This window comes from Prunus avium, chromosome 7, assembly GCF_965620075.1.
Source record: "Prunus avium chromosome 7, drPruAviu1.hap1.1, whole genome shotgun sequence".
Lineage (NCBI taxonomy): Eukaryota > Viridiplantae > Streptophyta > Magnoliopsida > Rosales > Rosaceae > Prunus > Prunus avium.
Window position 1 is genome coordinate 38711979 of NC_142290.1, and position 15615 is coordinate 38727593.

General features: G+C 38.2%; 4 protein-coding genes across 4 annotated transcripts; 3 read left to right on the top strand and 1 right to left on the bottom strand.

The window, feature by feature from the left end:
- Nucleotides 1-3: 3 nt before the first annotated feature.
- Nucleotides 4-2183, bottom strand: LOC110756923 (26S proteasome regulatory subunit). Its single transcript, XM_021958416.2, has 5 exons — nt 1949-2183; nt 1776-1836; nt 1410-1514; nt 750-1092; nt 4-235 (listed from the first exon to the last, which is right to left on the bottom strand). The coding sequence occupies exons 1-5, from the start codon at nt 2087-2089 to the stop codon at nt 214-216; spliced, it is 672 nt and encodes a 223-aa protein (XP_021814108.1). The 5' UTR covers nt 2090-2183; the 3' UTR covers nt 4-213.
- Nucleotides 2184-2463: 280 nt separating this feature from the next.
- Nucleotides 2464-7127, top strand: LOC110756922 (leucine aminopeptidase 1). The gene is made up of 10 exons (XM_021958414.2): nt 2464-2714; nt 3136-3544; nt 3645-3839; nt 4064-4289; nt 4705-4831; nt 4980-5075; nt 5369-5446; nt 5923-5983; nt 6305-6492; nt 6616-7127. Exons 1-10 carry the CDS (start codon nt 2499-2501, stop codon nt 6742-6744), a joined length of 1725 nt encoding a protein of 574 aa, XP_021814106.2. The 5' UTR covers nt 2464-2498; the 3' UTR covers nt 6745-7127.
- Nucleotides 7128-7670: 543 nt separating this feature from the next.
- LOC110756921 (DNAse I-like superfamily protein) lies at nt 7671-10884 on the top strand. The gene is made up of 7 exons (XM_021958412.2): nt 7671-8032; nt 8399-8440; nt 9037-9119; nt 9225-9326; nt 9433-9647; nt 10201-10295; nt 10369-10884. The coding sequence occupies exons 1-7, from the start codon at nt 7891-7893 to the stop codon at nt 10620-10622; spliced, it is 933 nt and encodes a 310-aa protein (XP_021814104.2). The 5' UTR covers nt 7671-7890; the 3' UTR covers nt 10623-10884.
- Nucleotides 10885-11447: 563 nt separating this feature from the next.
- LOC110756920 (Endomembrane protein 70 protein family) lies at nt 11448-15299 on the top strand. The gene is made up of 7 exons (XM_021958411.2): nt 11448-11929; nt 12667-12831; nt 12928-13037; nt 13126-13234; nt 13341-13453; nt 13562-13712; nt 13822-15299. Exons 1-7 carry the CDS (start codon nt 11819-11821, stop codon nt 14977-14979), a joined length of 1917 nt encoding a protein of 638 aa, XP_021814103.1. The 5' UTR covers nt 11448-11818; the 3' UTR covers nt 14980-15299.
- Nucleotides 15300-15615: the final 316 nt, after the last annotated feature.

Consider the following 15615-nt stretch of genomic DNA (forward strand, 5'->3'; position numbering starts at 1 on the left):
GCATTAGAACCAAATGTAGTCTTCAAGATTGAGATAGAAATCCCATGTGTGTCTCATCCAACATTCGCAAAAATAAAGCAAATAATCTCAGGATCTCAGTGTATTTATAATAAAGTGCCCTATGTTTTGAAATTTGACATTATCAAGAGCAACAACTAAACTGTCTTGACTTGAATCTTCTGGTGGCTTGTGAAGAACTGGAAAACCAACTGCTCACAGGATCCGGAAATGGCAACTGCAAGTACCCACATAAACCAGCAGTAAGTGGCATAAAATACTATGCACTGTTAAAAGATGGAAAAGAACAAAAGAGGTAGGTTGAGGATGTGTTATTTTGATTAGCACGGGAAGCTTTAGGCTGGGGTCAAAGGAAAACAGAATCTCGGACCATTTCTCACCAACCAAACTTGACAAACTATCTACCGTTTATATATTTTTTAAAGGTTTTCTATAATATAATTCTAGGTTGGATGTTAGACTCAGAAGAAAGATTAAGAGTAATTCAATGTAAGTTGACGAATAATGGCAATTTACTGCAAAAAGCTATCAAATATATATTCTGGGAAAAATCACGTTCTTCCTTTAAGCATATATCCATTGAATGATGGACATCACAGAAGTTTAAACTTATCCCTGGTATCTTATGACCCTCAAAGGCACGGTTGAGAAATTTTAACAAATGCCTAACAAAGGAATTATAACAATTAGTTAATTCATCAAAAAAGAAAAAGAAAAGAAATGAGTCATACCCCAGCAGACCCCTGCCTTGCCATGTTCTAGGTGTCACCGTTAAGTTGACTTGAGCACCTTGCCTTACAAGTATTACAGGTATCCCATGGCCCTGATTAGTTTGAGCCTCAGAAGCAAGTCTCTGCAGCAAATTATCACCAATTTCCACATTGCCGAATTTAACAATCTGATCTCCAAGCTGTAAACCATCTTCTCCTGCTGGCGATGCATCAGCTATCTCATCAACCAACGCAAAGGGTACTCTCACAATCACGTCCACATCCATGGCATTGGTAGAATCACTATGAACATTAGTTGAGGATGCAGATGCAACAACGTTGACAACTGATGCGCTTTGGTCATCTGACATCTCATCATTACCAGAAAAATTAGACAAAAATGCAGTTTTCACATATCTTGATACACAGTATAATCAATATTTAGCTACCAGCTCCAGCTTGTAATAATAAAATTTAAAGCTACACTTAAAAAATAAGAAATGTGTATGCATCACTGAACGCCAATGAATCCCAAACTTCTCACAATGCACAAGGACCCACACAGACACTCAATACATTTCAAATCCGACAACAGATAAAATCGTAGACAATTTTTCCTACCCGATTCTCCCAATAAATCTATAGGTATGATAATATGCATTGCAGGTTCCAACCACCTACCTGAATCTTTGAGGGATGATGATTTAGGAGCAAGCCTTGCTGAGTGCAGAACTTGTATATTTTCGTTCAGTTTCTCTGTAATCTCTTTGTGATCATTTCGCAATTCTGCAATTATAATAAAGACCACAAATAAAAATATGAATATGAATTGGACAACAACTAACAAATACCCACATCAGCACCATTAGAAGCAGTAAACAAAGCTCCACAATCAATACACAACTGAAACTGAGCAGGGGTATGCAAAGCTCCACAATCAACACTCAGTTTGTACCAATATTCGCAGTGAAAGAATGCATTATTTATTGCGAATAATTTAATAAATGCAACTCAAAGCAAATACACGAACAAAATATTCTAGTATACCAGCAAGACGACGCCTTTCCGCTCGCACAGTTGGGATGTCAATATCGTGACGGGGAAAACCCTACAGATTAGAAGAAGAAAAGGAAACACAAAAAACCCTAAATCCCCAATTTTCTTGATTAAAATAATGCCATATTAAAAAGGGAAAATAATAATATATAAAAAAGGTCGACCTCGGAGTCAAGGAGGTTGCCGGAGATTCCAGGGCCACCGGGTTGCGTAAGACGCTCGATGACGGCATTCATCTCCGCCTCTAGAGCACTCCTCTTCTCCATCAGACCCATCGTCTCCGCTTTCAGATTCGTCCCCACCATTATTCTTCTTTTTCTTTTCGTTTCTGTATTTTGGGTAATTTTACCAGCGCCTTCTTCTTTCTTCTTTTCTCACTAGTCACTACTGATACGAGACTGGAGGAGAGAGAAATCAGAAAGCAAAGCGATGCGGTTAAGGGTCGTTTTGGTAAAATCAAATTACGGTGCACGTGAAGCGCACGTGCATCATTCTGGACTACTACAAGATGAGGATTAGGCTGGAGGTTGGATAAACCCCATGGGCTTCAGGTAGGCCCATTGGGCTCGGTTACCTATCTGACCCAAATAATAAAATAAATAAATAAAGAAAATACCCTAAAAGTGAAAAAATTAAAATTAAAAACGCTGGCTCTGCTATTATTATCTAGACGCTGGCTCAATATAAATACGCAGGACTCGCACCACTGGAAAAATGGTGGCTATTGTTGTGTCCCTGGCGTCTACGCTTATTGCTGTTACTTCACCTTCATATTCTTCCTCGTTCTTGACGAAATTACGGTCTTCCCCAAGTCTGCGACTTTCTTTTGCAGTTACACCCCTGTGTTCTCGCAGAGGGAAGCTCATGGCTCACACTCTTGCTCGGGCCACTCTCGGCCTCACTTTCCCTTCTGGCCTTGACGCCCCAAAGGTCTATTTCTCTCGTCGCTTTTCTTCAAATTTCAGTGTATCTATGTTCTCCACTGGAAGATTGTCATTTTGATTGTTGTTTGGGGTTAGTTTATGAAAATTGATTTTTGGTATGTGAGTTCGTGACTACTTAGAGCTATTGATTGTTGTTCTTATTAGTTTTGATGAAATTTGATGGATTTGGTGGGCTTTTATATCTGTAAAGTTTCGATCTCTGTATATGCGGTGATTATATTTTTTGTTTACTTGATTGATTTTTGTTTTTGGATTTTGTTGTATGGATCAAGTAATTATTTGGCTGTTATGTTTTATAGATACATAATTCGTGTACAATTTGATTGATTATTATGGGTTAAATTGAGCAAGAACTTAAATTCTGTTGAACTGAAATATCACTTGTGTGTTTGTGTCAATTCCTGAAGATCTCTTTCGCTGCAAAAGACATCGATCTAACGGAATGGAAAGGAGACCTACTTGCAGTGGGCGTCACAGAGAAAGACTTGGCAAAAGATGAGAACTCCAAGTTTCAAAATTCAATCTTGAAGAATCTAGATTCCCGTTTGGGTGGTCTCTTGGCTGAAGCCTCTTCTGAGGAAGACTTCACAGGAAAGTCTGGCCAGTCAACAGTTGTAAGGCTTCCAGGTCTTGGGTCAAAGAGGATTGGCTTGTTTGGGCTTGGACAATCTGCTTCATCTACAGCAGCTTTCCGAGGTCTCGGGGAGGCTGCAGCAACTACAGCAAAGGCTACTCAAGCGAGTGACCTTGCTATTGTGCTTGCCTCTTCGGAGGAGCTTTCTGCAAAATCTAACACAGCTTCTGCAATAGCATCTGGTACTTTGATCCACTATTCTTTTATTCTTAATTGGTATTTAGTATTCTGATATGGTAATAGTTGTGCTAAACATGTTGAAATGGCTTTGACTTGTTGTAGGAACTTTGTTGGGGATTTATGAAGATAGTAGGTATAAATCAGAGTCAAAGAAATCAGCAATAAAATCTGTGGACATTCTTGGTCTTGGAACTGGACCTGAAGTAGAGAAGAAGCTCAAGTATGCTGAAGATGTTACTTCTGGAATAATTTTTGGGAAAGAACTAGTAAACTCACCCGCCAATGTTCTTACACCTGGTTTGTATGATCTAATTTCTTGCAGTTGTTATCCTTTAATGTCGCTGTTAGTTGTCAGGCACTTTCTGCATTTAGTTCATTAACCAACATAAAAAAATTCTGCATTCTCCTTAGTGTTGCCATTTTCCTGGCCTATACTTGCAGTTTCCCATTTTGTTTCATCAGTCCATGTTCATCGAGGTATTTCCTGTTGTTGACTGTAAGTGATGATTATTGTGTCTCAGGGAAACTTGCCGAAGAGGCCTCAAAGATTGCTTCCACGTACAGTGATGTTCTATCTGCAAAAATATTGAATGAAGAGCAATGCAAAGAACTGAAAATGGGTTCTTATTTAGCTGTTGCTGCAGCCTCAGCAAATCCTCCACATTTTATTCACTTGATTTACAAACCCCCGGGTGGACCTGCTAAGGTCAAATTAGGGTTGGTTGGTAAAGGGCTGACCTTTGACAGGTGATTGCAGATTATTTAGAATGAACTTCTTGTCTCTAGTTCTTTTCGCTCTTGCAAATATAGAACAGCTTTGCTTTAGATGCCTGTAAATTTTCGTGGTTACAATGTGTCTGTGGTAACGGGAGTAATGACTGAGTTTAATGGTTCATATCATGGTCGTATGATGTCTTGTAAGTATCCAAGAATAAAGTGTTAATCCAGTCTTTTGTACTCCTCTCACATTGCCTATACCATTTCTCTGAATGATTTATATTTCTCTCTTTCTTAATGCTATTGCTTCTCTCATTTCCATGTCACACTGATCGAAGTGAGTTGGTGTTTTTTTGAAATAAAAAATGACAATGCTCTTTTCTATATAGCAATGTGCTGACACTAGTCTTTTATGGTTATTGATTTTATCTTTTTATGTTATCAGTGGTGGCTACAACATCAAGACAGGGCCTGGCTGTTCAATTGAACTCATGAAATTTGATATGGGAGGTTCTGGAGCTGTATTAGGTGCAGCAAAAGCCATTGGTCAAATCAAACCTCCTGGTGTAGAGGTGAGCCATTGTGTTTTCCATGTTTTGTTGTGGAGAAAGATGCACGATTGACCCATTTGCGACTTTTTAATCCTCAGGCTTCAGTTTTTTAGTGATTGAATTGGTGATGTACACCAGGATGGATCAATAATAGATATTGTGTATGCAGGTTCATTTCATTGTTGCAGCTTGTGAGAACATGATAAGTGGAACAGGTATGAGGCCTGGAGACATTGTGACGGCATCAAATGGAAAGACAATTGAGGTATGGTTTTTGTGGTTGTTGGAAATGCACACCTTCTCAATGATGAGAGGTTAACTAACTAATTGGATCATAATTCTAAATGTGCTAAACATAGCATGAAGGAATATATTACACATTATCTTCAAGGTGAGTAAATATTTTTTCAATTGACGAGATGTCTAATAGGCTCATTGGATCTTAATTCTAAAAGTGCTCCATAACATTAAGGATCATACATATATAATTTTGTATACTAAGCTGTGCATCCATGTTCTTATAAACTAAAGTTCTATTTGCGTCAATTTCCGTCACAGGTCAATAACACTGATGCTGAAGGTAGACTTACTCTGGCCGATGCATTGGTATATGCTTGTAACCAAGGTGTTGAGAAGGTATTACTGTGGTGATGCATCTTGGCTATGCATTTTGTATCTGTAATGTAGGTGTTAATTGTATCTTGTGTTAATTGGATTTAAAATTGTGAAATTCTAGCCAAAGTTAATTTTTTTACACTTTCCTGATGTTTGATATTGGTGAGGTTCCTTAATGTGCTCATTTGGCTTTACATAGGAAAAAGAGTTTAGCTTTTCACTGATTTTTCTTGCTGCAAATTAGGTGAATAATCTAATTACTGACTAGGATTCACTATAGGGAAATGGTAGTTTTGTTATATTCCACATTTTTCATTTCATTCTGCCTTATATGTTGTATTTTGTATTTGCGGGCACGTTGAATTTTATGAAGAGCACATATGCACGCTGCTCTTTGTAATTAATTTATCATTAGAATTGTTTGATGCCTACATGCTGCTTAGATGTATAATACTGATTTCTGGTACTGCTAGTGCTAACACCATCATATTGTGCAGATTGTTGACCTGGCAACCTTAACTGGTGCCTGTGTAGTTGCTCTTGGACCCTCAATAGCAGGTATATGCATATTCTTTGAAGCAGTGTTATATTATTGAATGAATCAGGAAAATGTGATGATTTTTAGAGTGGGCTTCTAAGTGATGCTTATTGGAGTAAACTACACATTAAAATGAAGTTAAATTGATAAAATAAATAAGATTCACATTACTGGTTCTGCACATAACAAGGTTTAAGCATCGAAGATTATGTTTGCAATCTCTTGTATCATTGTCATGGGGGCCCTTTAATTTGTATTTAATATGTTAATACGCTTTGAAACTCTTCTACAACTTGACGGATTGCTAATTGTTTATGTGATGCTAAAACTTTTCCTTCTAGGTGTCTTTACACCTAGTGATGACCTGGCAAAAGAGGTATTTGCAGCTTCGGAGCTCAGTGGGGAGAAATTTTGGAGGTTGCCATTGGAGGAGAGTTATTGGGAGTCGATGAAATCGGGAATAGCTGATATGGTCAACACAGGTGGTCGTCCAGGTGGTTCAATAACTGCTGCTCTCTTCTTGAAACAGGTATATGATTTCATAATTTTATTGTCTCGGTTTGTGCCCGTTGTGTCACTTCCTTAGTTTGATCATGTTTGTGTTCTGTTGTGTCACTTCCTAATGATAACGTTTTCGACTATGCTTTTGCAGTTTGTTGATGAAAAGGTTGAGTGGATGCATATTGACATGGCTGGGCCTGTTTGGAATGACAAGAAGCCCACTGCTACAGGGTTTGGTGTTTCCACCCTGGTGGAGTGGGTTCTGAAGAACTCTGCTTAGGTGGAAGCCTGAAGCATCCATCGGGGGAAATATTACATCAGCATCACTAGCTGAGGGAACAGATGCATTTTGATGGGGTTCCTTGGTGCCACGACTTCCGTTCATGAATAAACTGTGCAGGAAAAGAAATATAAAGGTTATGGATCCAGGCATGATATTTTTCCAGTTTTACTGAGATGGGTTGCAACTCCTTGATATCTTTCTTGGAAGTGTCTATTTAATTTCACGGACTCTGTGTTTATTTATTTTCCTGTCCCTAGAACACCAAAAAAAGAAAAAGAAAAAAAAAAAAAAAAAAGCTTGGTGAGTAAAGATGTAGTTTATTTCCCGTCCCCTGGAATAAAAATGAAAAGAAGAGCTCTTGGTTACTTTTTGAAAGACAAGTTTTATTCCTGGGCCATGATATTTGGTATCGAAACAGATCTCAAGCTACTGCTAAAATAATGCATGGGGACGGAAGTGTTGTGGTGGATTCTCATCTTCCAAATGTCTCCCATCAACAACATATTGCTTTACAAAGTACAATGAAAATGAAATTATAGCGTTCTTATTTTTCTAAGCAAAGCCTAAAAAAGATGAGACTTAAAACTCTCGTCCTAATGTATGCAAGGTAAATTACTTGCTAAGTTGCCATTGAAATGAAACTTAGAAATTTTTGTTTTCCGAAACTTTATTAAAAGGAAAATTCCAGCGTTTATCAAACTTTGCTCAAATTCAAATCTGCCATAATTTTTTTTTTCCGAATATAATTATAAACCCATAAAAAAATTGGAAAAATAAATAATTACCATGACTTGCTACTGGTTTGCTAGTTACTGAGCTTTACACGTGGTAGCAGGCGTCGTGTTTTATGACATGGTTCCCAGCGGTCAAAACCCACTTTAAAACATTTGACAAAATCCTCACTCGGTTCGGACATAGTTGAGACTCTCTCTCTCTCTCTCTGCTTCTTCTTTTGCATTTTAATATTTGTGCTGCGTCATATCTTTCTCTGTTCGCAGAATCTGCTCCCTGAGCTTACAAGAATGGAATAGACCACCTAAACCTGCTAGCTTTCTTCTTTGTGGAAGTGGAAGTGGAACAATACTGTAGTGATCATGTAGGACACACAAGGGGCAGGCAGATATTTGCACCAGAAGGAACAAAATGAGTGTTTCTTTGACTGTGATGACCTTCAATCTTCATGAAGATCAGACGGAAGATAGTCCTTACTCATGGGAAAAGAGAAGGGATTTGTGTATAAGCGTCATTACTAGTTATTCTCCAATGATTCTATGTACCCAACAAGGTATCTTTGCCTCTGCTTTCATAGCTGCTGTTTGCGTATGGATCTTACTTTGTCGTTGTGATTTGCTTGGATTGGTCATCTGGGTCTCTTTTCATTTGTGTTTTGGAGGCGGGTTTTTGTTCTTTTAGGATTTAGCTTAGTTTCACAGTTGACACATGAGTTATCTTATCTGGGTTGAAGGCTTCTTAGTTTACTTGGTCATGTTCATTCTCGCAGGATGATTGAATTGGGGAATATAATTGGTGTCTTGGATTACATTTTTAATTGTTCAAAATGCCTGATTGTTATACTGTAATTTAGATGTTGATATAATATTTGGTATGTATCTTGCTTCTGAATTTTTTTTTGTATCGGTTTCTGTTTCAGGAGTTAAATCACAATTGGATTATCTTCACCAGTGTTTGCCAGGTAACTTGCTCTCCAATAAGTTAAATTTTCATTTCCTAGAGTTAGCATCGGTATTTTTTTTTCATATGGCTGTGGAACGGGGGGTTTAGCCCTGCGCTTTAATGCAGTGTTTTAAAATGACCAGATGACCGAACATTTTACTGCTGGCTTTCTTGAATGCATGCTTCAATTGATTGTTTCTTCTGGAGAGTGGTTCATAAGGCCTAAAGGTCATGTTTTTTTTTTGCTTAATTAGGAAAAAGATTGCAATTGAGTTGGTGAAGCTTCGCCTTATTTCACATATATATAATGATCTCTTTCTTGACAGTTTGACAAGAGAGCATTATTAATTATGTATTCTAATGCACACACATAACGGTGTCAGCCAGTTTGTTTACTTATAACTTAACCATGCATAAAATGAAAAATGCTCGTCATTGTTTCTTCTATATTGTGTTGTTCATGTTCTCACAAACAAGATTATTTCAGTGTTTCACACTGATCCATTTTCAAGAACGGTTTGCTGGCATCCATTTGTCATTATCCGATCTCTCCTCATCTTTATCCTAAGCCTGGATTTTCCACTTCTGATTGGACTATTGTATCTTATTCGATAGGTTATGATCAATTTGGAATATCAAGAAAAGGACCTGAAGACACTTCTGATGAACATTGCACCATCTTCTATGACAAGGAGAAGGTATAATTCCTTTTCTTGCGAGCTAGAATAACTTTCTACTGTTGTCATTTGTCAGAATAATTTGCAAAGTGGGACCTCTTTATGCCATTCCTTTATAAAATGAAGGTGGAGCTGCTTGAAGGTGGAACATTTTGGTTGTCTGAGTCACCTTCTGTGCCTGGAAGCATGTCATGGGGCTCCATAGTTCCATGTATTGCAACATGGGTGATATCCTTACCATATTACTTTCTCAAACTTTAATAATCTTCACTAACTGCTTTAACCTTTCTATGGAAGAATGCTATATCATTTGTTTTCTTGACATGATGTCCACACATTTCAACTGAAAGGAGTTGAGCCACCTGGGTTTTCATTCCAGATAGTAAATACAAACATGGATGAGTTCAGTCCTCGTGCCCGTAGGCGAAGTGCTTTGCTCACATGGCAGCACATCGCATCTTTACCACCTAGCCTGCCAGTTGTATATTGTGGAGGATTCAACACACAAAAGGAATCAACAGCTGGGCGATTCCTTTTGGGGAGATCAAGGTTCCATTAACATGAAAATATTCAACTGTTTTTATATGCACCAGCTGTTAATTCCATATTTATTACAAGTTGCCATTTAAAATAATGATAATAATAAGAGCCCATATGCATAGGAAACTGAAGAGTGTAAAGTAATAATATGAGCAACCATAAAAAATTAAAGGTTAGGGATTTTGGAAAACAGATATGACACTTTGATGCTTTTGTGAGCTGCCATAATTTTGAAAGGAGCATCCTTCATTTGCTACTCTAGTTAAAGTACTACTTCATCATGGCAGAAATCTTCGACACCTCATTCTATTGTCCTCTTTCTGATCCCCTCTTGCCGTTGCAAACCCGCTAGACCCGTTTTGTTTTTTACCACCGGCTTTTTGTTTGGTGGATAGGATTTTCATTAAGAATTGGTAGTACCGAATTCATCCTACTTAGATATATTGTGGGAAAAATTTATATGCTAGTCTCTTTCTGGTAGGAAACTCACCAGATAACTGGTGGCTTTTGTCTAAAATCTTTGTTCTTCTTTAGTAATTCTTTTCTCTTGGCTTGCCTGCAGAGAGCACGGTGCAGTTGGGGATATGAGGGATACATGGCCTAATGCCCGTGTGAGGAAAAATGTCTCTCTTATTCGCACTTTTCATGGATTTAAAGGTACCTACGCAACTACTACTCTCAATGCTGCTCATTGAGCATGACCTAACTCTATAGCACGTGACGCTATCAGGTGACAAACAAGGAGCTCTTGAATTCCTCAAGTTGATTTTCAGAGCCCTCTGCCTTTGTTGGGATCGCCAAACACAGGATCTGCACATAGATTGGATTCTTTTTAGAGGTAGATCTCTTATTCCTGTTCTGTGTGAAGTGGTGAATGATAACATTGATGGATATTATCCATCCTCCCACTATCCCATATTTGCTGAGTTTCTGCTTCCTCGTACTGTGAGAGTGCTTGACCCACCTGCTCGTGAAGAAATTTGATATGCATCTGTTTTGAACCACCACCTCCCTATTTGTCTGCTCTGAGCATCGAAGATCTTGTTCATAATTGATGGGATTTAAATAGTGTTATTCTGTGTACAATTTTTTCAACTTTTAATTGTTATACAGAGATCTTCAATTTCTTCTAAGGTGCATCAAAAGAGGTTGTGGATGCAATTTCATTTTCATTTTCAAGTGTATGACCTTACGTACTATTGCATTTACCCTCGAGTTTAATAGAATGGAATTTGATTTACTCCTAGTGGAGTCTTCTTTCTAGCCTTTGTAAATGCTCATTGAACATTTCTTTAGGAAATGCCCTTGTGCCGTACTATGAATTGTTTGGACAGTGAGAAAATTCCCCCTCTTCGTTTTCGTTTAATGAAAAAATCAAAGAGGTTTATTGCGGTGGGTCAAAATTAAGCAGGGTTAGTACCTGATATTTTACATTTCAAGCAAAGATTCTTGCTTTTGGCTTCATCAAATTACATTATCAAAAGTTAAAACACCATTGACAAAGCAATATGGAATTTTAGGTTTTCATACAGAAATTTATACGCTCTGTTTACAATAGAAGCAAAAATGAAAACTATAGAAGCTCCAAGGAGGTCAGAGTCTACTATTTAGGATTTATATTCGAAACATAGCGAATTATCAGTGAAATATGATAATAAAAATTAAACTTAAACAAAGTCCTTTTTGAACTGCCAATGATGTTAAAGAGTAGGGAATTAGACGCACAAGAAGTCAGTGCACAACGACTTGAGTTACAAGAACTCAAACCAATGATTTTTTTGCCAACACTCGAAGTGCATCGTTTTAATTCACAAGCAATATACAAAGAATAGAACTTCGACTAGGAGAGAGAGATAAGAATGTTGTTTATGAGAAAACTTGTAATCACCGTCAGTCCGTCAGTGAAGTCCAAGCCAATCTTCACCGCACATCAGAGCCACGCAAGAGATCCAACGGCGATAACGAGATTTCAAATGGTCAGCCTCGTCTTGTAAATCCCCCAATTCCCAACCCAACCATTTGGAGCGCTGTCTCGTTCTTCTCGTGTTTTATAAGCAACAGAGAACCAACCACTGGGTGATACATTGATACAATCACACCAACATACAGAGTCCCAGAGTTGGAGAGAGAGAGAGAGAGAGAGAAAGTGCAAGTGAATCTAGATCTTGTGCGAAGAAGCCATGGCGAGAGGACCTCTCGCTTTTCAGCTATGGATCTCTGTGTGTCTTTTGCTCTTCTTTCGTGCTCGCTGCTTCTATCTCCCTGGTGTTGCCCCTCAAGATTTTCAAAATGTCAGAATCTTTAACTCTCTGTATCTCTCTCTCTCTTTCTCTCTCTCTCTCTCTCTCTATATATATATAATGAACCTCTGTGTTTAATTAAATATATACCATGATGGTTTTTGGCGCTTGTTTCTTAGTTACACTCGGATCCGTGTGAAGTTTAACATTTGGGTGTTTACAATTTCGGGTCTTGTGGTGAAACTTTGTATAAATATGCGATTTTATGACGCTGTTCATTGAGATCTAAGTTCAATTTGCTGCTTTTCTGTATGTTTTTGGCTTGGAACGTTGTTAATCTCTGTTGGTTTCTTATATTGCGTGAACTTTAGATTGACATATATGTTTTCGATTACAGCAATGCCAATATATAGATGCACATTTATAAGTACAGTCCTAATTTGTCAAAAATTTATTTTTCTGATTCGTTTAGGAAGTCTAAGAGCTTGTCTTGTCGTCCAAATGATAAAGGATATGCAATATTTGAGGAAAAGAAAACGCTATGATGTGTTGAATAGCTTTGATAAACTGAAATATTTTATCAACTTTGCAATTGGGAAAGAAACGATAGGGTATGGATATTATTAAAGAACAAAAGCGTTTGAAAGGAATCATTCAATGGACTTCCTTTGTGTGATAGTAAGGAATTATGCTCACCTAGGATGACCACTGACTCTGGTGACCTGAAATTGTATGGATTATTTTAATCTACAATTGTATTCATGCTGTTCGGACCTTCATATGTGCAGGGAGATCCATTGAATCCGAAAGTGAACAAAGTAACCTCTACAAAAACTCAACTTCCTTATTCATACTATTCCCTCCCATACTGTCGTCCAGAGCATATAGTTGACAGTGCAGAGAATCTTGGGGAAGTTCTTCGTGGTGATCGTATTGAAAACTCTCCTTACGAGGTAAAGTAGCTTTTAAAGAGTATTACTGTTATGCTTGTGTTGTCCTTCACTTTGGTTATTGACCTGCTAAGAATTTTATTTTATTTCTTGTTGCAGTTCAAAATGAGAGAACCACAGATGTGCAATGTTGTATGTCATGTAACTCTTAATGAAAAATCTGCAAAGGAATTTAAGGAAAAGATAGATGATGAGTATCGGGTCAACATGTGAGGCACTAATTATGAAGATTATACATATGATGGTCCTCTGTGATGAAAAGTTGACTTCATTCTGATATTTTTTGTCAAATGACAGGATTCTGGATAATCTCCCTCTGGTTGTTCCTGTACCAAGGCCTGATCAGGAAAATTCCTTAGTGTATCAACATGGCTTTCATGTTGGTCTCAGAGGGCAATATGCTGGGGTAGCTGTTGGACCAATTAGCATTCTATATATGATCTTAATTCTTTTGGTGATGTTCTTATGGAAGAGTTCTGATTTTTCCTTTTTTTTCCTTAAAACATGTACAGAACAAGGATGAAAAGCATTTTATCAACAATCACTTAACATTTACAGTCAAGTATCATAAAGATCCAATGACAGAATCTGCCAGGATTGTGGGATTTGAGGTGAAACCATTCAGGTATGTATTTATGATTCTTTTCTATCATAGTCTAATTAGTTTTTTCTATTTTCTCTCTGCAATGCAAGTTCATACCTGTGTGATGTTAGTGAATATTGATGAATGCAGTGTTAAGCATGAATATGAAGGTGAGTGGAGTAAGAAGACACGATTAACAACTTGTGATCCCCATGCAAAGCGCACAGTTACCAGCTCTGAATCTCCTCAGGAGGTTGAAGATAAAAAGGAAATTATATTCACCTATGATGTTGAGTTCCAGGTTGGTGACCTTGCCCATCCCTAAGAAAAGACTTCTTTGTTTGCCTTTTTGAGTTGGGTTTCAGACATCGCCCCTCTTTGATATTTTTGCCTTTTATTTAACCTTGTAGGAGAGTGATGTGAAGTGGGCATCTCGGTGGGACACATATCTTCTGATGGCTGATGATCAAATCCACTGGTTCTCAATTGTTAATTCTTTGATGATTGTTCTTTTCCTATCGGGCATGGTGGCTATGATCATGTTGCGGACACTTTACCGGGATATTTCCAAGTACAACCAACTAGAGACCCAAGAAGAAGCCCAAGAGGAGACAGGATGGAAACTGGTTCATGGTGATGTATTCAGACCTCCATCAAACTCAGATCTACTGTGTGTGTATGTTGGGACAGGTGTGCAGTTCTTTGGGATGATTCTTGTCACCATGCTCTTTGCAGTCCTTGGATTTCTATCCCCCTCAAACCGAGGTGGGTTGATGACTGTCATGCTCCTCCTCTGGGTCTTTATGGGTCTCTTTGCTGGGTACTCTTCAGCCCGTCTCTATAAGATGTTTAAGGGAACAGAATGGAAGAAAATCACTCTCAAAACAGCTTTCATGTTTCCTGCAACTGTCTTTGCCATTTTCTTTGTCTTAAATGCTCTTATCTGGGGAGAGAAATCCTCTGGGGCAGTGCCATTTGGAACCATGTTTGCTCTGGTATTCTTGTGGTTTGGCATTTCAGTTCCACTTATATTCGTTGGTGCATATGTGGGATTTAGGAAGCCAGCAATTGAGGATCCTGTGAAAACCAACAAGATCCCTAGGCAGGTCCCGGAACAGGCATGGTACATGAATCCAGCCTTCTCTATCCTAATTGGAGGCATACTCCCATTTGGGGCCGTCTTTATTGAGCTCTTCTTCATCCTTACATCGATCTGGTTGCATCAATTCTATTACATATTTGGGTTCCTTTTCATCGTCTTCATTATACTCATCATCACTTGTGCTGAGATCACAATTGTGCTATGCTACTTCCAGCTATGCAGTGAAGACTACCTTTGGTGGTGGAGGTCATATTTGACCTCAGGCTCCTCCGCACTCTACCTTTTTCTCTACGCTGCCTTCTACTTCTTCACTAAGCTTGACATTAAGAAGCCAGTATCTGGAGCCTTATATTTCGGGTATATGCTGATTGCTTCTTATTCTTTCTTTGTGCTGACTGGTACTATTGGTTTCTATGCGTGCTTCTGGTTTACTAGGCTCATCTATTCATCAGTGAAGATCGACTGATTAGTAGTCCTACTATAAAGGAAACGGTTCATTTGTTCTGCACGAGTAAGCACGGAATTCACCTTGATGGTACTTGTAGAATGTCCTCGTGGAGCTACCAACTGGGTTCAATTTTGAATCTTGAGTCATAGAAATTCTTATTCTTAGCCTTTCTCTATACAGGTTCTTTGTCAGTTGTAGTTCTTTTTGTTTATTTGTTCTTATATCATGTCTTATTTCTGTTCCATACGATTAACACTTGAGAGAATTGTCAATCTTCCTGTCGTGAATGGCTCAATGCCTATTCTAGGAATGAAAATGGAAATTCCTGTTGTACCTAACACTGCTACTGCTTCATTTGTTATTCGTCTTGTCAAATATATCTTTGGAGATCTGAGGCCTACAGTGGCTAGTGGGTGCATGAAGGCTTTTCAGCCATTGATAGGGGCCCACGCTCATCAATGGTTGAGAATGCGCCACTGATGGCATTGGCACCATTCTCCTTAGAGATTTAGCTAATTTGTTTTGTGAAAAAAGAATAAAGTACAATTCCCTGACTAGTTTGGTTCGGTTCTTTAATATGAACATCGTAAACAACATACTGCAGAAAGAAAAAATTTGCAAGCAATTTCAGGCATTCTGTAGGGTTTTCAACGT